The sequence below is a fragment of the Capricornis sumatraensis genome, chromosome 14 (assembly GCF_032405125.1).
Source record: "Capricornis sumatraensis isolate serow.1 chromosome 14, serow.2, whole genome shotgun sequence".
Taxonomy (NCBI): domain Eukaryota; kingdom Metazoa; phylum Chordata; class Mammalia; order Artiodactyla; family Bovidae; genus Capricornis; species Capricornis sumatraensis.
Window position 1 is genome coordinate 61,147,586 of NC_091082.1, and position 21,472 is coordinate 61,169,057.

At 39.9% G+C, this 21,472-nt stretch overlaps 1 protein-coding gene across 1 annotated transcript in view; it reads right to left on the minus strand.

Annotated features, from left to right (window-relative positions):
• LOC138090261 (PR domain zinc finger protein 2-like) overlaps positions 1-21,213 on the minus strand; it is a 129,032-nt gene extending 107,819 nt beyond the window's left edge. The window contains exon 1 of the mRNA XM_068985764.1: positions 21,159-21,213. Coding sequence (XP_068841865.1) covers positions 21,159-21,213 — 55 coding nt within the window. The remainder of the gene's footprint in view (positions 1-21,158) is intronic.
• Positions 21,214-21,472: the final 259 nt, after the last annotated feature.

Below are 21,472 nucleotides of genomic sequence, written 5' to 3' on the forward strand. Positions count from 1 at the left end.
AGGTTCAGTGGTTGTGGCACGTGGGCTTAGTTGCTCTGATGCATGTGGCTTCCTGAACCAGAGAGCGAACCCATGTCTCCTGCACTGGGAGGCACATTCCCATCTATTGTGCCACCAGGGAAGGCTCCTCCATTGCATTCAGAATAAAAGATAACTTCTCATGGCCCTTAAAAGTGAAGTGAAAGCGTTAGTCGCTCAGTCATCTTTGACTCTTTGCGACCCCATGGCCTGGAGCCCACCAGACTTCTCTGTCCATGGAATTCTCCAGGCAAGAATACTGGAGTGGGTTACCATGCCCTTCTCCAGGGGATCTTCCTGTCCCAGGGATTGAACCCAGGTCTCTTGCATTGCAGGCACATTCTTTACCATTTGAGAATACCCAGGAAGACCTACAAAACTGGCCCTCACCTCTCACATCAACTTCATCCTATCCAGAGTCCCTAAGGCTCACCAAGCACCAGCCCCGGCTGCTCTCTGTTCCTTGAACCAGCAAGCTCATTCTCACCTCACAGTCTATGCACTCACTATTTCTTCACACTGCCAATAATTTTCTTTCCCCAGAGCTACACACATCTGGTTCCTGGTTATTACTTGAGTCTCTGTTCTATTTTTAATCAGTTCTTCAGAACAGCCTTCCCTGACCATGTAATCCAGAGAACCTTCCCCCATCTTCACCCATCATTCTTTATCACATTACCTTATTTCACCGTCTTCACAGCAATTTTCACTATCTGAAATTATCTTGTTTGTCATCCTGCGTTTTAACTGTCTCCCTCTAAGAGAAGGTAAGTTACAAAGCACAGCCCTTGCCTGTCTAGTTCCCTGCAGACAGAATTCACAACACATGGGATCCAGTCTATGCAGGACAAAAGAGGGGACGAGAGAACATTCAAAACAGCTAAAGTAATGCACTCTGGATCTTTCCATTATTCTGACAGCTTATTACAATTCTAAGAGTTGGATCTGCAGCATCAGTGATTAAAAGCTTATTTCAGTATGAAAATTTTAGAACAAGTTTGGAAGGCTAAATTGCTTTGCTACTCATTACTGACAATACCATGGATGATTGATCAATATATTAAGTTGCTGCCAGTGGCTCAGCAGTACAGAATCCACCTGAAATGCAGGAGATGCGGCAGAAGCCACAGGTTAGGTCCCTGGGTCAGGAAGATCCCTTGGAGAAGGAAATGGTAACCCAGTCCAGTATTCTTGCCTCGAAAATCCCATGGACAGAGTAGACTGGCATCATGGGATCGCAAAGAGTTGGACATGACAGCAACTAAAACAATGGCAAATCATAAATCTATTATACTGACAAAGTTTCATATATTCATAGCAATGAGTTATATAATGGTTCTTAAAAAAAACCTGTGTGACTCAATAAGTTAGTCATCAAGACACCTGTATTAAACCATTAGGGCTTAAAACTACACAACGTTATACATCAAAATATCTTGATAAAGCAGGGGAAAATCATTGGGCTCTACCTAAATAGTACAGTTCTCTTCTCCTAAACACCTGATGGGTTTGCACTGCTTTCCCCTCTTGAGTTTTAAATTAGATGTAGCCATAGGAGTAACTTTGGCCAATTATGTAAAAGACATGTGTACTGACACAAAGCCTCCGTCATCCTTGGTTCTTAAGCAACTATTAATACAATGGTAGATCCACACTGGATGTTAGCAAGAACAAGAAATCAGTTGCTGTATAAGATGCTGAGATTTTGGAGCTGCCTGTCTGTAAGTACTGCATAACACAGCTCATCCTGACCAGTACAGCAGTATAGCGTGGGAATCAAGAAACTGGGCTGTGGAATCTGACCAGCCTGGGTGTGACACAGAGCTCTGTCACTTACTATTTGAGAGATCATGGGCCTCTGGCCTTAATGTCTTCATCCATAAAATACTTATCATACCTACTCTTCACAGAGAGTTAGACACGAGTTGGACACAACTTGGTGACCAAACCACCACACTCTTCATACAGTGGCTGCAAAGACTTGAGTTAAGAGAATATATATGTAACACACACTACAGTGCCTGGCATGTTGATTCAGTACTCACTAGACAGCAAGTGGCATTAAACTTTAGCACATCTACTTTAAGCCACTATGAACATATTTACATTATGGGACTTGGTGGCCCTGATGTTCTATAAAGTAAAGCATTCTAAACTCTGGGACAGCCAATTATAAAGTTCTGGTTTCTCCTAGAAAAATCTAGGAAAAGATAAGAATTGTGGAACATCTCAGTTAACAGGGATGGGTGTGGAATGATAGTGAAGCAAGCAAAAGATATCTATGATTTGAAAGTAGAAAGAAAAGAAAATGGAGAGTGAGGGGAGATGGTACAGTGTCTGGAAAGGCTGGGTTCTAAATTAGGAAGATAAGGGACACTAAGAAAAGGTTAAGTGCTGAGAACAGACAGAAAGAGAAAATAAGCAAAGAGCATGTGGGCCTAGAGCTTTGTGGATCCCAGGGCTGAAGGGGGAGATACAGCCTGGCCTGCTACACCCGCAACGCCTTGGAACAGTGATTGATAAGACAGCAGTTCAAATCGCTGCTTCAACAGTCAGTGCTTAAAATGCCAGAAGGCTTTGGACTCTGCGGTTTCTTCTAAAGGACTTATTTGTAAACAGTATGGTATGCTGACTCCCAGGATCCTTCAGTCCCTAAAACTCAGCTGTCAGGCATGTATAAATGACAGACTACATGATATTGTCTTAGAAACTTAGATACCAACCATAAGATTCACCAAAGCAATGCTGACCAGGCCTTAGAGAGAAATATCTAACCCTAAAGTCATCATCAAGATTTTCATTAAAAATTAACCCTGTTCAAGTTAAAACTTGCTTAATATCTAAATTTTTGTGTAGTTGTTTTGAGGCTTTTCAGGCACTTACTGCTCAATTTCACTGGCTGAAAATAAAAATAAACACAAGAGGGAAAAACAGCAAATGTCCTCAAACAATTCATAATTTTTAAAAATCAAGGAGATGGGACAGTTGTTGAAAAATACTCACAGATTGTATGTCATGATATAATAATCAGGTCTCAGTATCATAAGACTAATACTCTTCAAAGAATAAAAATATAACTAAAGATGCTGAAAATTTTACTATAAAAAGTGGACATTTTTATAATCCAAATAAAAGTTTCATCACTACCAGACCACTAAAGTTACACCCAAATCAGAAATGTGCTAGCCGTTAGAAACATAAGAGGACCCTTTCCCACTGAAATTTGGCATCAAAGGGAGTCCTCTGCAAGAAACCGTAAAAGAGCCAAAAAAAGAACTGGTTATTGCTCCAACTCTTTGAATGTCATGTGGACTTTCCTTAAATACAAGTTCTTCTGATATAACTGCAATATTAAAGCAAAAGTGTGAGGTGTCAAACAGGTCTAAATATACTTGAAATAAAATATTACTAGCTTAGTACAGTTAGCCACCTGAAATAAATGACAATGAAGAGTGATGCAACCTAAGCGATGTCAATATTTAGATTCCACTTTGGAACCTTTCACCATCATTCCAGTCCAGAATCAAGACTCCTCTAACAATAGCTCTGAGACAGTAGAAAAGCAAGTTCCATGAGGAGACAAGATCAGCATTAAGACTCAATCTTAAAAGAGGAAAATAAATGAACTTTATGACATGTATATGCACATAACTTTGATGGACAGTGACTATGAAAAAATCCATTCTATTCTCTTTTTCCCTCCCCCATCTCACCATTTCAAAAATAATTTGCCTTCAAAAGCATGTCAGTAAATCTGCAAGCTTTAAGAATAATAGAAACCATGTGCCCCATGTGTTCGCCAGATTCATTTTTTATGATGTATGGTCCTCTGCATTAAAATCAACAAATTTTTGATAAAGTAATGAAAATAAATCAAAAGAATCCATTCCAAAAACTTCACATCTCTCAATCTCAACAGAGGACTGAATGTATTAAACCTGGTCACCTAATGAAATTGGACTTGTGATCTCCAGCAAGAGGCACCTGTAAAGAATAAAAAAGGTGTCTGAAGTTTCAGTTGATAAAGATATTTGTCAGTTGAAAAATGTTTTCAAGCCTGAGAGTTTTAAGCTAAGTACCAAAAATTACAGACTTCTCATATTTAAGTTCTTTCCTTCGTATTAAAAAAAAAAAGTTTTATAAAGATGTCAAGAGAGAACGCTTCTAATATCCATACATTCCTGTGACTGCAAGTGAAAAGATATTAAGACTAGAAAACAAGAATCCTACCTTAGAATATATAAAATCTACATAATTGGTTCTACTTATCAGAACACCCTTAAGGCTACAGAATTATTTAATCTCCAGGTAATCCCACACCCTCCTGTAAGGAGAAACATATCTTATGTTTCAATATCCATCCTCTTGTTTTTATTCTAAATTGGTTTTTAACGGACAGAAGGCTTAAAGTTGCCCATTCAGTTTTGGTCTCTAAAAATAACTTTCAATTTTCTCCTTGCAACCAACGAGTTATTACAAAATAAAAAGCACTAAAAATGGAAGCTTAATAAGCTTCAAAACAGAAACAAAATAACACCAGAGAAAGCAAAAAAAAAAAGTAAGCCTGAACTGAGGTCCCTAAGAATGCCACAGAAACGCCAACTCACGCCAAGACAATGCACACTCCATTCCATGAACAAACACACACTATGAAAATGACGAACTAATGAATGGTATTAAGCAACAGAAAGGAAAATCTAGGAGGAATGAAGGTGTGTGTTACTATCTTTTAAAAATTAAGAACTGGTCTAACATCTAGATAATGTATTCGTATAAATTCTTATTTTTAAACTCACCTGATTCATTTTCAATTCCTGTTGTGTTCTGAAAAGATACACACAACAAAGAAACTTCTTTGATTACATGAGCCCTAAAAAGAAAAACAGACAATTGTGATATGTACCTGCCTACAAATTTACAGTGATTTAAAACCACATACAGAACTGTAGAGTCTGCTCAAAGGACTATTCATAAAGCAACTCCGTGCTAGATCAACTTCAATCTACGCTAAGAACTTACTTTGCAGATTTATTATCTACAATAAAATAGATGTCTTACTATCCTTTACTGGGGCTTCATTGTACTCTACAATTGAAAGCAGACTCATTAGAACGACATCAGATTTTTGCTTTGGAACTGAAGCATACCTCAGAAGAAATAAATTAGCTTTGTTAGCAGAAACACAAAGCAGTGCTGAGTAATTTATTAAGCAATGTAAAGGTTCTTCTTTGACTTACATCAATACTGTGTTGAATACAAACACAATTAGACCCCTATACATTATTTTGTTTTTCAAGTTCCTGAAGCAGAAAGGGTGAGTTTACTAACATTTCCATGGAGATTTCTCTTTGAGAAGAAGAATGGAAACCTTGTAGTAAAATGCAAATATTTTAGTAAAAGCTGTTTGGAAAGAACTACAATTACTCCTTTAAAATTTTTCTTCAATTTATTCATAGTATAGGAATGGGAAGACAGAATTATTTCTTGCAAATGCAAATGACATCCTTGTTTCTAAAGAACAATCTCTGAAGATGGTCCTTTCTGCAACCTTCTCTCTTAGGAGTCATTCATAATCTATGGAAATCATGAAAGTAGCACTGCCACTGTAATATTCTTGTTTTCATCATGCATATATACACATCATTAAATAGAATTCTATTTCTTCACGGATTTACCTACATTCATGTTTCTTTCCTAGACGCACAAGACTCATGTTGCACTTCATGTTCTAACTGCTAATACCCCAGGAAATTATAACTTAGGGACATTCTTCATCCTAAAACATACTGCCTGGCCCCTATCACCAAGAACAGTGCTTTGACATTTCTCCCGGTTTCACTAATAAGGATTATTTCAGATTTTTCTCCTTGAGGTCTTTAACCACACTCACCTGAATACCTTTAACAGTCAAAGGCACTCTATTTAAGTTAAGGCCTAGTCACCTGAACTAGTTTTTATTCATAACTGGCACAGGTAATGTATTTGACAACTTGCAATTTGTTAGAAAGCTCAGTGCTAGCCAAATCAATACACACTCTGCAGAAGTAAATACGCAGTGAATATGATTTCAGAAAACTGGTAATTAACCCATGAAGTTCATTCCTTTAACTTTATAATATTCAGCATCTTTCTCACATACATTTAACATGTCCTTCCTTAGCATACATATTCTTCACTGAAATTAAGCCTTTTCTATTATGGCTATACAGTTCCACCAGGAGGGCCCTGGTGACACCTGAGGCACCCAGGAGTGAAAGAAATGGCAGGGATTTCATCTACCCTCTCACTACACTTTTATAAATGGATTTACCAACACTGGCCATGAAGACTAGCTTTCCGGGGGAAGGAAAATACCCCTGTAGTAAAATGCAAATGTTTTAATAAGAAAGATCTTTGGAAAGATGTTTTACCATTTCCTTTGCTCTGTCTTTTCCTTCTTCCAAGAATCATTGATTATCATTAGGAAGCTTCCTCTAAGACAACCAGGCTCTGGGCTACCGTCACAAACCAGCTCAGTTAATTTTCACAAGGTTAGTTTCTCAACTAATGACAAAGAATCAAGGAAGCTAAAATTACTCGGTAACTTTTGTTTCCGCTATGGCTTCTGAACCATATTTCACCAGCTTTTTTATTCCTGCCTCACCTTGCACCTACTATATCCCAAGCTCTACTTTTGAGCAGTGAGCAGATCCCTGCCCTCTAACAAATAAGCAAGCAAAATGTGTAGTATGTCAGATAATCAAAGTACTTTTGAGAAAAACAGGCACCTGGAGAGGGAGACAGGAATTATCATCTCTATCGCAACACCGGCCAGTTAATCCATCACATGGTCAGAGAAGGCCTCACTGAGAAAGCAGAAAGTGAGGAGCTGAGAGTCAACAAGGGATGGAGGAGAAGCATCATAAGAAGTAAGACTGTACACAGCAGACAAGAGGCCAAGTGCAGGACACAATGGTACAGAGTGGGGTGGAGAACAGGAGAGACAGATTTAAGCATAAACTTTGCAAGGTAAGCACTGTTCACCAGAATGGCTACAGCTTTTTCATCCAGAGATGGAAAGCCACTGGGAGGCTTACGGTGGCAGAAGCGACCTAGCGTGACTTAGATTTAAAAGGAGACTGTAAGGGAGTAGGGTGGAAGCAAGCAGACCTCTTAGGAGGCTAATGTCCCCATTTAGGCAAGAGATGATGGGGCCTTGGCCCACATAGGAGAGATGGGACAAGTCAGCAAATCCTGATCTATTTTTAAAATAGAGTCCCCAGGATTTGCTGCCAGATTTGATGCTATGTATGGGAAGAAAAAAAAAAGAGGAAGTCAAAGATGACACCAGGGTTTTCACCCTAAGGACATGGAAGGATAGAGCAGCCATTTTCTGAGATGCTATCTCCTTCTTTCCATCTGCTTTTCACTTATTTTCCCTCTTTATTTAATAAATTTTCCCTCCCTTTTCCTCCCCTTCCATAGTTGCCAGCTCACAGGCACAAACCAAACAACTCAGATACTGTGACATCTAAAAATGAAGAGCTAAAATATTAAAGTACTTAAAACATCTTACTCTTTCATTTATTTCCATGAATCTCAATTTTTTAATGAAAAACTTGTAATTCAGATTGTTACATGAGTTAATAATAATCTGACTTTCTACACTGTCTGTTTCCTCTCTGTCCAAATTAGACGGCATTCATCCTTTCTTCCAGAGAAGGCAATGGCAACCCACTCCAGTACTCTTGCCTGGAAAATCCCATGGATGGAGGAGACTGATGGGCTGCAGTCCATGGGGTCACTAAGAGTCAGACACAACTGAGGGGCTTCACTTTCACTTTTCACTTTCATGCACTGGAGAAGGAAATGGCAACCCACTCCAGTGTTCTTGCCTGGAGAATCCCAGGGACGGAGGAGCCTGGTGGGCTGCCGTCTATGGGGTCACACAGAGTCGGACACGACTAAAGCAACTTAGCAGCAGCAGCAGTATCCTTTCTTCAGGCTTCCCTGGTGGCTCAATGGTAAAGAACCAGCCTACCAATGCAGGAGACGCGGGTTTGATCCCTGGGTCGGGAAGATCCCCTGGAGAAGGAAATGGCAACCCACTCCAGTATTCTTACCTGGGAAATCCCATGAACAGAGGAGCCTGGTGGGCTACAGTTCATGGGGTCGCAAAGAGTCAGACACAACTTAGCAACTAAACAGCAGCAACAACATCATTTCTTTCCAAAAACTAGAAGGACCTTAACATCTTTAAAGGCTCACTATTTATTCTTGATGCTGTATGCTTGGACCCTCCTCTCTATCACTTCTAATCCTAATTGCTAAAAACAAGACCCTCTTTTTTTTTCCTTTCTCTCTCTTGACTCACAATATTATCAGATTATATATCTAAAATATTTTACAATAATCAAAAACATCACAAATCTAACATAGACTTCTCAAATTATATTTTAAATTAGGATATTAAACTATACTAAAAACAAGAGATGTTACAAGAAAAGAATTAAGATTTTGGCAGTGTCTCTCAACACAGGACCATTGCATTTTGAGCTGAGTACTCACTCCAGTGCGGGACTGTCCCTTTCATTAAGGCCACTTAGCTCTGCACTGTGAAATCAATGCCAGCAGCTCCCTCTGAGCATCTTGTCAACCAAAACTACCCACACACATATCCCCAGATCCCCTTCTGGTGGAGAACCTCTGAACTGTAGTAATCACGTACTAGCTGCACTATGATAATACATTTTAAAACAACTATAGATTCTAAACTTTGTTATTGGAATAACTTCCTTAAGATTCCTCCAGGATTGCAAAACCCCTATGGAAGTGCATGGCAGTTCTACGTAACTTTTACATTCAGTGTTGACTTTAACAGCACTGATTTATATACCCACCTTTCTAACACAGTTATCTCAGGGTCTGTGTTTTATCAAACATGGTAACTTGAAGTATCAATCATACCAGTGTAACGGCCGAGAGGAATCTTTTCACACCTACCACTGAAACTGAGGAAGTCTATCAAACTTTAAATAAAATGCTTAATAATTAAGTTCCTCCAATTTTCCAGTGGCAAATAATGAAAAACTTAAAATCCTGGACTTTTCTGACCATAGATTCTTAGTTTCTTGTTTGGATTTCTATGCCTGACCAAACCTTCTTTAAAATGTCTACATTTCCTTCCATTCTACCTGCTGATGTCTTTCAGATAAACTACATTAGACAGATTCACAAATTTAGAGCATGTGCATTTCTATCACCAAATATACCTCACTAACAGCACATACTCTTAGAAAACTAAAAGTTTGATCTTGATTTTACTGATCCAAGGTTTTAATAACATACATGTACTTAACTTTTCAAGATACTGCTTCCAAATTCTAGGACAAATCATCTGTACAAATATTTAATTTAGTAATATCATAAAGATGATTTAACTATATCAGTATGATCAATATGAATACAGCAACAATAAAATAATTAGGAGGGTCTTTATTCAAATACTGGTCCCTTAGAAGGTCAAGACAATCTGAACAACTATTAAGCTGATGTCATCTGACACGGCAGCCAGAGACCAGAAAATCTAGAAATATGCAGAAAACCCCATACAAACAGGCAGTTTCAGGGTCAGACCATCCCTGCAGGCCCAGCCATACTTCTATCACATCATCTGAGATAAGGCAGATCAAACAAAAGACAGACACAGACTAACATTAATGCAATACATATAACACATCAAACTGTCGTATCTGTCCTTTGTAGACTTGTGAAGCCTACAAAACAATATGAAAAGCCTTTAAAGAAAAAGCAATAGCAGATTCTTTAAGACTAGTCTAAGTCTGAGAGGAAGGGCAAAGAATTAGGAAAATAAATATTTGATTTGCACATTCACTATGTGCACGCTAAGTCACTTCAGTTGTGTCCGACTCTTTGCGATCCCACTTTATAGCCTGCCAGGCTCCTCTGCCAATGGGATTCTCCAGGCAAGAACACCGAAGTGGGTTGTCATGCCCTCCTCCAGGGGACGTTCCCTACCCAGGGACTGAAACGGTGTCTCTTATGTCTCCTACATTGCAGGAGGGCTCTTTACCACTAGCACCACCTGGAAAGTTACTGATATTCAGTTCAGTTCAGTCACTCAGTCCTGTCCAACTCTTTGCAACTCCATGAACTGCAACACACCTGGCAACTCCTGGAGCTTGCTCAAACTCATGTCCATCAAGTTAGCGATGCCATCCAACCATCTCATTCTCTGTCATCCCCTTCTCCTCCTGCCTTCAATTTTTCCCAGCATAAGGGTCTTTTCTTTTGACTCAATTTAGGTTTTGGGGCGGTGCTATTTGGAAAATAAACTATTCGCTTAGAGGCCACTAATGTTATAATTATTTTCTTAGATTACAAATTCCACATTGTAACATAAAGATTGGAAAAGATCAGTCTTTATTCCAATCTCAAAGAAAGAAAATGCCAAAAAATGTTCAAACTACCATACAATTGTGCTCATTTCACATGACAGCAACTAACCAGTTATGACCAACCTAGACAGCATATTAAAAAGTCTGTCTAGTCAAAGCTATGGTTCTTCCAGTAGTCATGTATGGATGTGAGAGTTGGACCATAAATAAAGCTGACGCTGAAGAATTGATGCTTTTGAGCTGTGGTGTTGGAGAAGACTCTTGAGAGTCCCTTGGACTGCAAGGAGATCCAACCAGTCCATCCTAAAGGAGATCAGTCCTGGGTGTTCATTGGAAGGACTGAAGCTGAATCTCCAGTATTTTGGCCACTTGATGGGAAGAGCTGACTCATAAAGATCCTGATGCTGGGAAAGATTGAGGCAGGAAGAGAAGGGGGCGAGAGAGGATGAGATGATTGGATGGTATCATTGACTCAATGGACATGAATATGAGCAAACTCCAGGAGATAGTGAAGGACAGGGAAGCCTGGCATGCTACAGTCCAAGACGGTCAGACACAACCTAGTGACTGAACAACAACAAGATCAAGACTGAGAAGAAACTAACTAACTGGACAAATAGTAAAACAGAAATAAGATAACTGGCATGACTGCAGCAAAATTTTAAAAATCAAAAATACATTGAAAACATGGACCAAAACAAAAAGTTTTAAAAATATCACTGTGTAAAAGAAGTCTTGGAATGTTTATGACCTACATAAGAAAAGAAAAATAATTCTAAAACTAATCACTACATAAAGTAGATCTCTCATGGTAAATGAATATCACTGTGGCAAACACCGAGATGATCAACCTTTTAGCAGAGTAGATTTGCAGATTTACACTGTAAATCTTAACTTTCTCTGACCAAAGATTCTTGCAGTCCCCAGAAACTTTTAGAAAAATAATTAAAATATCCAAAGCATGCCAACTTTGCCTGCCAACAGCAGGCAGTTTTCATTAACAAACACAGCTAATGCACTATCAAAAACTACCATTCACAATTCCTACCAGAAGAATGGAATCACCAAGTTACAATCTATAAACTCCAGCTATCAAAATGAAAACATCTAGCATCCAATCTTGGGGATTAAGAAGAATCACATAATTCATAAATGCTGAATCTGCCTAGGAATTTGCTAAATGAAGTCATTCAGTTTCCTTTTCTAAAATTATACATAAAATATCACTGAAATAATCATCCAGAACATTTAGTTTCACACTGAAAAATATACCCCCAACTTTCCTTTAAAACTACAGGCTATGTCACCAAACTAAATAAGCTAAAGTGAAAAATCAAAACTGGTATGTCTATCACTTTCATTAGGGGGTGTGTGTGTGTGAAGAGAAAAAAACAGATTTGAGAATACAGCAAAGATTTGGCAACCCTTTGGTGAGTGAAGTTAAAGTCACTCAGTCGTGTCCAACTCTTTGTGACCTCATGGACTATACAATCCATGGAATTCTCCAGGCCAGAATACTACAGTGGGTAGTCTTTCCCTTCTCCAGGGGATGTTCCCAACCCAGGAATCAAACTCAGGTTTCCCGCAGTGCAGGCGGATTCTTTACCAGCTGAGCCACCAGGGAAGCCCAAGAATACTGCAATGGGTAGCCTTTCCCTTCTCCAGAGGATCTTCCAGATCCAGGAATCGAACCAGGGTCTCCTGCATTTCAGGTGGATTATTTACCAACTGAGCTATCAGGTAATAACCCTTTGGTAAATCGGACAATATGAACTCTTACAGCTTAAAACTCCTCATGCCTCTCGCCCTCCAGAATGACTTCTAGCCAAGGCAAAAGCAACAGTATAACAGCACATCAAGAGAGGAATTTCCCAAACTCAAGTATGTATTAAGAGATATAAAGAACTTAATGCTCACAAATAAATCAGTAATTTATCCTATTTCAATAAATTGGTTTCCTCAGTGATACCCTGAAAACCACAGACAAATATCCCAGGGCCTGATTCCCCAAATTCATAGAGCAGAGTGTCTTGACACCAACCTAAATAAGGAGGCAGAGTTTAGAGAATTTACTCCAGGTAGAACTTGACGGGCTCCCTGGTAGCTCAGATGGTGAAGAATCTGCCGACAATGCAAGAGACCTGGGTTCAATTCCTGGTTTGGGAAGATCCCCTGGAGAAGGCAATGGCAACCCACTCCAGTATTCTCGCCTGGGAAAGTACAGGAACACTGGAGCCTGGTGGGCTACAGTCCACAGAGAGCAAAGAGTCAGACACGACTGAGCAACTAACACAACACAGGAGAACTTGACATTGACAACGCAGTTCCCCTAAAAGTGAGAGGAAGACGAGGTCTGCTGTTTCGAATGGCTTCAGAGCCACAGAGCTCTGATGGGATGAGGTTGATCACTTTTGTCTGAAATATCTCTAAGTTAAACAACACCATAGCAGAATGTTTAATAAGAGACCAGCAGATAACTAGGAGAGTAATATGAATGCAAATTTAGATTATGGCAGTCTAGGGGCCTTTTCTTCCCCTAGAATATCTCTCCATTACTTGAAAAAAAAAATTTTTTAATATAAGGGAAAATTTTCAAGAAACACCTCTCCAAGCATTCACTAATAAAGAGCTAACAATAAATGTACAGCAAGTGCTGATTATTTATCATTTACCTGGTGATGTTAGGGACGGCTATCACACACACTCTCTTACTCTAAAGTGAAAGTGAAAGGGCTTCCCTGGTGGCTCAGCTGGTAAAGAATCCACCTGCAATGTGGGAGACCTGGGTTCGATCCCTGGGTTGGGAAGATCCCCTGGAGAAGGGAAAGGCTACCCACTCCAGTATCCTGGCCTGGAGAATTCCACGGATTGTACAGTGCATGCAGTAGCGAAGAGTCGGACATGACTGAGCAACTTTCACTTTCTTATAATTCTGATTAAATGTATACACCTACGTCATTTTATTATGCTGAACATATAATTTACTACATCAAAACTTTTAGGTTTTGTTTTGGGTTTCTACAAAAATTCTACAAGTGCTTTCTAGCCAGTCCCTGCTGTCTGATGAGAACTATGCACAGATTCAAGATCATTATTATAATTCCCATCTCTCTGCTGAAAATTATAACTAACCAACTGTTGACTATGTATTCTCCATATATTCTGCAAAACAGCATTAAACTCCAAGAATTTCCTATAAAATGATGCTTTTGTAACATCTTCCCATGTTAGTTGCATTAAAAACTTTAAATTATTATACAAGGAAAATTAAGCTGATTCTTTTCTCACATCCAAGCTTCCAACTCAAACACAGACTTTCTACAAGGAGTTGCCCCATGACAGCTCACTTCACAATTCCCCAAATAAAATGTACTCTCAATTAACCCCTTTGAGTTACTATTCTTCCACTGGAGTTCCCAAAGCAGATGTAACTGATGTGATTAAACATTAAAAATTAAGGGACTTTCAGGAACCCTGCAAAATACTTGTGAATTTTCTGTAAAGGGGACGAAAGCTTCAGTACTGTGAGGAAATGGTCTTACCACTCAATATGCATCTTTTCAAACCTGAGCGTCAATATAGCCATCTTACAAGCGGCTGCTCAGAGGCTTTCTGGTTTCTCCTATACAATAAAGTATATAGGAAAACTCACCCTCCACAAACTACACATAAATGACAAGGAGACTTCTGAAACTCGTAAGTGAACAACCTATAGCAAAATTACAAGTTACACCAGATAAGAGTAACAACTATATTTTGCTAATATGCCAGGGTCAACAGTCAGTGCATTTCTTGAGATTTTCTCCCAGGAGTTTATTATTATTTTGGTAGGGAGCAACTCTTCTACTTTAAATGAGACCTGAAGTTTGGAGTCTATCCTCTAAATATGTAACTATTTCTAGTCTCAACAGCATTTTAAAGTAACAGCAACACCTACAGTTTGCAGGGGCTTCCCCGGTGGCTCAGTGGTAAAGAATCCTCCTGCCAATGCAGGAGACCTGGGTTTGATTCCTGGGTTGGGAAGATCCCCTGAAGAAGGAAATGGCAACCCACTCCAGTATTTTTGCCTGAGAAATCCCACAGAGGAGCCTGGCAGGCTACAGTTCACGGGGTCCCAAAAGAGTTGGACACAACTTAGCAACTAAACAACAAAAACTGTTTGCAAAGTAATGTTTGTATAGAACAGCCTTTTGGACTCTGTGGGAGAGGGTGAGGGTGGGATGATTTGGGAGAATGGCATTGAAACATGCATATTATCATATGTGAAACAGATCGCCAGTCCAGGTTCGATAGACAGGATGCTCAGGGCTGGTGCACTGGGATGACCCAGAGGGACAGTATGGGGAGGGAGGTGGGAGGGGGGTTCAAGATGGGGAACACGTGTACACCCATGGTGGATTCATGTCGATGTATGGCAAAACCAATACATTATCGTAAAGTAATTAGCCTCCAATTAAAATAAATAAATTAAAAAAAAAAAGAAGTCCTTATACATATATGAATTTTTATTGTTTAAAGGAAAGTATGTTTCCTCAACTTCTCCACGACTCAGTAACTGAACAACACATTTTCTCAAAATAAATAATTAGTGGTTCTGATTTCAAGGTAAAGAGGAATGACTCAACATATGACACAGAGGATGAAGGACCACCTCTTGGTGCCATCAGCTGGAGTAAGCCAGGCAGTGCCCCTCAAGTCGGGGTGTGTGCCGAGCCCACAGCTTTGTCCCACTGCAGACGCAACAGTTCTTGGGGCATCTGTTGTTGTTGTTCAGTCGCTCAGTCCTGTCTGACTCTTTGTGACCCCATGGACGCCAGCACGCCAGGCTTCCCTGTCCTACACCATCTCCCGGAGTTTGCTCAAATCATGTCCACTGAGTCAGTAATGCCATCCAACCATCTCGTCCTCTGCGTCCCCTTCTCCTCCTGCCTTCAATCTTTCCCAGCATAAAAGGTGGTGTCTGAGTTCCAGGTTAATAGTAAACCTGATATGTAGGAAATGTTCCTCAAAGATAGTGAAGAAGTCAGTATCCACCCAGTCCCCTCCTGACACAAATCCGGAGGGTCTTTAGAGAAAGATGGAAACAAGGATTTTCTTAAAAACAGAGCCAGTGAACACGTGTGGGCAGGAGGAGCCCAGGGAAACAGCCTGCTTCCAGGGCTGCCCATCAGGAGGGCAGCTTTGCCCTGGGATGGGTAACACGCCCCAGAAAAGTTTGAGAACTGCCACAAACCAAGTGAGGCCTAACAATATAGGAAGGTTAAACTGACAGGTTAAGAGTGAAGAGGAAGGAGAGGAAAGGGCAGCCAGAAAGACTGGGGCCAGGCAAGCCGGCTAAGAATCTGGATGATAAGCAATAAACCTTTGAAACCCTCATGATAGCAGAAAAGAAATGAAAAATGTGAGTAACACTGCAGAGGAAGAATGAACAGAATGTGTTTTCAAACCTAACAGGAGGTAAAAAGAGATGGTGAAGATGAGCTCAACAAAATCTGGAATGTGACTGACACGAAGAATGAGTGTATTTTAAAGACAGATAAGCCAGGACTACAGGTAGCGTTTAAGTGGAAGGTGGTAAGTTCCATTTTAGAGACTCTGAGAAGAGGGGCCAGACAGCCATGGAAAACCGCATCCATTAAATGGGGAAAAAAGTCCCAGCACAGACTGTCTTCAAGGAGGGGGACTGAGATTTAGAAGTCTTCAGCCACAAGGGGGTGCCTAGGGACAGAGGAAAGTGTGTTAGTCTAGTCGCTGAGTCGTGCTGCCCTCCAGGCTCCTCTGTCCATAGAATTCTCCAGGCAGGAATACTGCAGTGGGTAGCTATTCCCTTCTCCAGGGGATCTTCCTGACCCAGGGATTGAACCTGGGTCTCCTGCATTGCAGGCAGATTCTTTACCTTCTGAGCCACCAGGGGAAGACCCAGAGACAGAGGAAATCCCAAGGGAAAAAATACCCAGCAAGAGTATAGAAGACAAAGGACTGGGCTTTGTGAAAGGCATGGAGGAAAGTAGGAAAAAAGTTTCCCCTTTCACCATGTTCAGTAGAGGGAGGATGGGATAAGCAAAAAAACTTTAGGACTCAGAAATAACCTGGAAGGATTTCTCTTCCAAGAAATCCTTGTGCCACATTAGCCTTTAATGGGCTTCCCTGGTGGTTCAGTGGTAAAGAATCCGCCTGCCAATGCAGGAGATGTGGGCTGGATTCCTGGGTGGGGAACACTCCCTGGACAAGGAAATGGCAACCCACTCCAGGGTTCTCGCCTGGGAAATGCCATGGACAGAGGGGCCTGGCGGGCTACAGTCCACACGTTGCAAAAGAGTCAGAAGTGACTTAGAGACTAAAGAACAACATCCCTCAATACCTATTTTAAAAAAAAAATTAAGCAAAATGCTAGTATTGTTTTTGAAAAACCTAAAGAATCTCAAATTGCTTGCTCACATGTTCATCTGTTCATCTTAAAATATCCGGATAAAAGATGGAGGTAATCACTGTACTCACTTTTCAAATACAAAGAGGAGAGAGAGGGTAACTGTCCTACCCCTCCCACTGCCAGAAATAATGCCGCCCCTGAACATAGCTGGGATATAGTTCGTTCTGTATATCGAGGCAGCACTCTATTATCAGAGAACTGCACTGACACAAAATTCATCTCCCAAATCAAGGCGACTGAGCTGCTCAACAACCTCAGGTAGCAGAGCTTCACACATCTGTCCTAAGACTCCTTCCTTTTTAAAATTCCTTCTTTTAGGTACTTTAATATTAGGCCTTTCAGGATGATGGCAAAGTCCCGAGAATAAAGCTCATGGACTGGGAAATATTTAGGATCTAGTTTTCATAATGATCCTCCAATGTATGCTTAATTTACGTGGTCTTAAAAAGACCTTATGAAATGGGCAGCATTCATACTTGTATATAATAAGAGCTGGTGAATCTCACAACTCTTTTCAAATATTGATGGCATCATTTAAATTACTTGAAAATGCCACAGAATTTTCCCACCAGAATTTAACATAGTCTTAGTGGAACTACATACAAGCACATGTAAAATCTGTAGGTGTTACCAATTTCCAGACAGGCTGCCCATTGTAATCAAACTAACAGTTGCATTTTGCTTTCCATATTTCAGGCAAGCTATGCCAAGAAATAATTTAGCTCTTTCAAAGCAAAGCCTATCATATGATTTATTGCAAGAGGTACAAAATATCCTTTTCACTGAAATGGCTGGCAAATATATAAGTATTCAGTTGCATGTTCCAAAGGACTAATAAATGAAAACAGAGTAGATGACATGAACCAAGACTCTAAGAAAAAACATTATACTGTACTGAGAAAAATATTATAAGCATATTTCACTCCAAATGAACCAGATTTATTACATACAATAACTCTAATTCATGCTTCAGGGAAGTGGAGGTAGGGAAAGAAAGGCATTCTCTTTAAGAAAGAATAGTTAAATGACATAAGCATTCATTCCAGTGAATGAATGTGATTCTGTACATTCAGACATTCTGTCATTCAGAAAACAACTCCATTACCAAATGTGGTTCAAGAGCGCCTCTCTTTTTTTCAGTGAGTTCTAACACTATTATTATTATTACTATTATTACAACTTATTAAAGGTTACTTATGCCACGATAAAAATTCAATCTATACTATCTATTCTTTTAAAGAATTCAAATAAAGATCTGACAACTTACGTTTTTCCCCCCAGGGGAAGGTGCAGGTTTGTCACAAATATCAATAACCTATCTTTAAGTTATAAAGTAATAAACTTAGCTAAACACTGCAAAAATCAATTTTATTTCTTCAGGACAAATTTTTCACTTTCAGTTCATAACCCTGAATTGTTTTTTTGTTTTGTTCTTTTTAAAAAAAGGAAATTTTAGAAAAAATTAGTTAGGCTTTTTCCTGCAATATTCAAGGGGCTGCTTCACAAAGTTCCATTTTCTAGAAGAAAAGACCACTGTTTTTGTGCTATTCAGTATAACAGAGCACAAGCTTAAATTATTCACCATGTTTCAAGTCTATGAAAATTTAAAGTTCATAATCATTTAAGCTACATACTGGGAATGCTGATCCTATATCAGGAAAACTTCATAGTTTCTGTGTTACCTCAAGTTCCTTTATCTCTTGCCATGAAAGGGGCACCAAAGCAAAACTGCCGAAAGTGACCATTCAACAAAGTCATAAAATTGGGAGTGCCCTAGTGGTACAATGGTTAAGACTGTGCATTGCCAATGTAGGAGGCACGGGTTTGATCCCTCACGGAGGAATAAGGATCCTACATGCCATGCAGCACGGCCAAAAGATTTTTTAAAAAAAATTAAATGGACAAAGTCATAAAGCCAATCTCAGGAAAAGAATTTCCACCAGTAACAAGCCTGTTCCCTGGCTTCAAGGGGAACTTCACATAAACCAGTGGCATATATTCTTACAGTTCTTTGACTAAAGAGATTCCATAAACCGCTTCTATGATTCAACCATCCAGTGAGATGGGCCTTCCTTTAAAGCAGTGGCTAAAAACTGGGGTAGCTCTAAAGGGACATCTTGCAATGTCTGGAGGGTTTATGGATTATCACAACTTGGGCGGCGGGGGTGCCACTGGCATCTGGTGGGCAAAGGTCAGGGACGCTGCCAGATATCCTACAGGGTACAGGACAGTTCCCACGACAAAGAATGATCCCGCCCCACAACCATGTTGAGGTTAAGAAACCTTGTTTCAATGAGATCTAAGTACTACTTTCAGTCACCCTATGAAGATGATATTATTGGCTATAAGTATAAGCATCTAATTTCAAAAGGAGAGGGCCAGAACAGTATCCCAGACCTCTAAGCAAACGCTCGGAGGAGCGAAGGCATAGCTGATGAGCTCTAGGCAAACTGCACAGCCCTGGACAGATGTCAGCAGGATCAGCAGTCACCCACGGGTAACGTCCCCATCACCTGGAAACTCCCTGGATCTACATGTTGCCACACAAGCTTGACAATTTCCCCCCCACTGTCCACCTACTCCCTCTTTGCTCCCCACTACGGAGTTTTCTAAGGCAGCCCACGGGCTTTTTTTTTTCTACTGCTCGAGGATTAAAAATAGCATGAAAAGCAAGTCAGAAGACATGAAAATAGTAAATAACCTAAGGTGCTTTCCATCCCGGAAAGTCTATGATTTAAAAGGTTTGTAAATCAGATCTGGAACTTGAAAAGAGATGGGCAGCTTAAACAGTTCCATGAATAAACAAACATCTAAGGTAAAATAATCATCAAAAGAATATTCGTGCAGATATATGTCTCTAACTGCACAGACCCAGATGAAGGAGAATAAAACGGAGCTGAAATGGAGCGCTATTTCTTCAAACTGCACTGGCAGGAAAAATGAGTCTTTAGAGGCTAAAAAACAGAATTTATATTTTTCACGTATCTTAAAAGATGACAGGGCTTGAAAATCCACAATAGAAAAAACTTTTAAACAAATCTTAAAGAAAGAAAATCTCAAGCTGTTGAAACCTTATTGATCAATACGGAATTGATAAATAAATTATAGACCACCCTATACAATGTGGCCATTAAAAATCACATTGAAGATTTAGTGGCATGGATATATGCTCACAATATCATAAAAGAAGAGATTATAAACAATATATAGCATATGATATCTATCCCGTACAAAGTGCAAACATATAGAAGCGAATAAATATAAACAAGGAAAGAAAATATACACACGCACACCGAGAGACAGTAAGGAGGAGGTCTGCCAAAATGTTCACAGTGGTTATCTGACTGGGAAGGGAATGGTCTATTTCTATTCCTTCTTTGTGTTTTTCTCCATTTTCAAACTCTCCTAGAGTGAGAATCTTTTGTTCCGTTTTGTACTTACAAAACTAACACGTTATTACAGATTTACGCCCAATTGTTTCAGGAACTGTCCACAAAATGAGAAAAAACAAATGTGAACCTGCCGACTTTTCAATGAAAAAAAAACCATCTTCAGAATCAACAAAAACGAACCTCTACTGAGCGCTTTGATTATGCACGTGGTGATTTTCTAAGCACTTCAAATATATTAACTTATTTAAACCAAACCGAATTAGATGTGTAAAAAGAGCCCTGGAATACTAGAAGCTGTGGACAAACGTCAGTCCCACTATGAATTTCAGTCTCAGTTTCCAATGCTTGAAATGAGGGAGCTGGACTATCTTTAAAGATTCTCTCAAGGCTATACTGAGATTCTATGTGTAAACAATGTGGGCAAATGAGTGTTTGTAAGGAACCCTACAGGAGAATGAAAGGGCAGCTGCATGCCACCTCAAAAACAAGACCCTACTAAAAAGGCATATACAATATGTCTCTCAGTTCCTCCTCCTTAATATCTGTACAGCACATTTCATAACATGTTTTTAAAAAAAATGTTTAAAGGCCTACATTTCCCCAACATACTTCCATGCAACTGATCAAATCGAGATGAAGTCTGGTATCTTAAGAGAACCACTGAAAGGGTCTGTTTGTTGTTAAAAGACTGTGACTGCTTTTAACAATAATCCTGTAGTAAACAAAAACTTTAATATTTTAATCGCCTTCTGGGTAGGGCCATTTTAGTGTCTGATCAGAGGGATTTAAAAGACTTAACTGGGATTCACCAAAACGCGTTCTGAAATAAAACCAAAACCCCAACACAACGCTCAATGGAAGATGAGGGGCCAGCATGCGTGTCCTTTCTCTGGGGAAATTACAGCTGCGTAGTGGAGGTACTGTGGACTCTCCGGGTCGACGTGGGATTGTTTCCGAAGCTCGTGTCTGGACACATGGTGGCCAGGGGTTTACGCGTGGGTCGGGAGCCACCACGGAGGTGAGGGTAAAGACGCTGACCTGCTTGGTCTACTTCGTGTCTCTCCTGCCACCATCAAAAATAGGTTCGTGGGCATCTTTGGTAACAAAATGCGTAAGAGAGAAATGCGCTGTCTGTTAAACACAAAAACACCGGTGGGTCTGTGATGGGATTATCGCGGGAGAACGTTTCCGAGCTTAAACTACACTTTGTGGATTTAGGAAACACAAAGACGCGA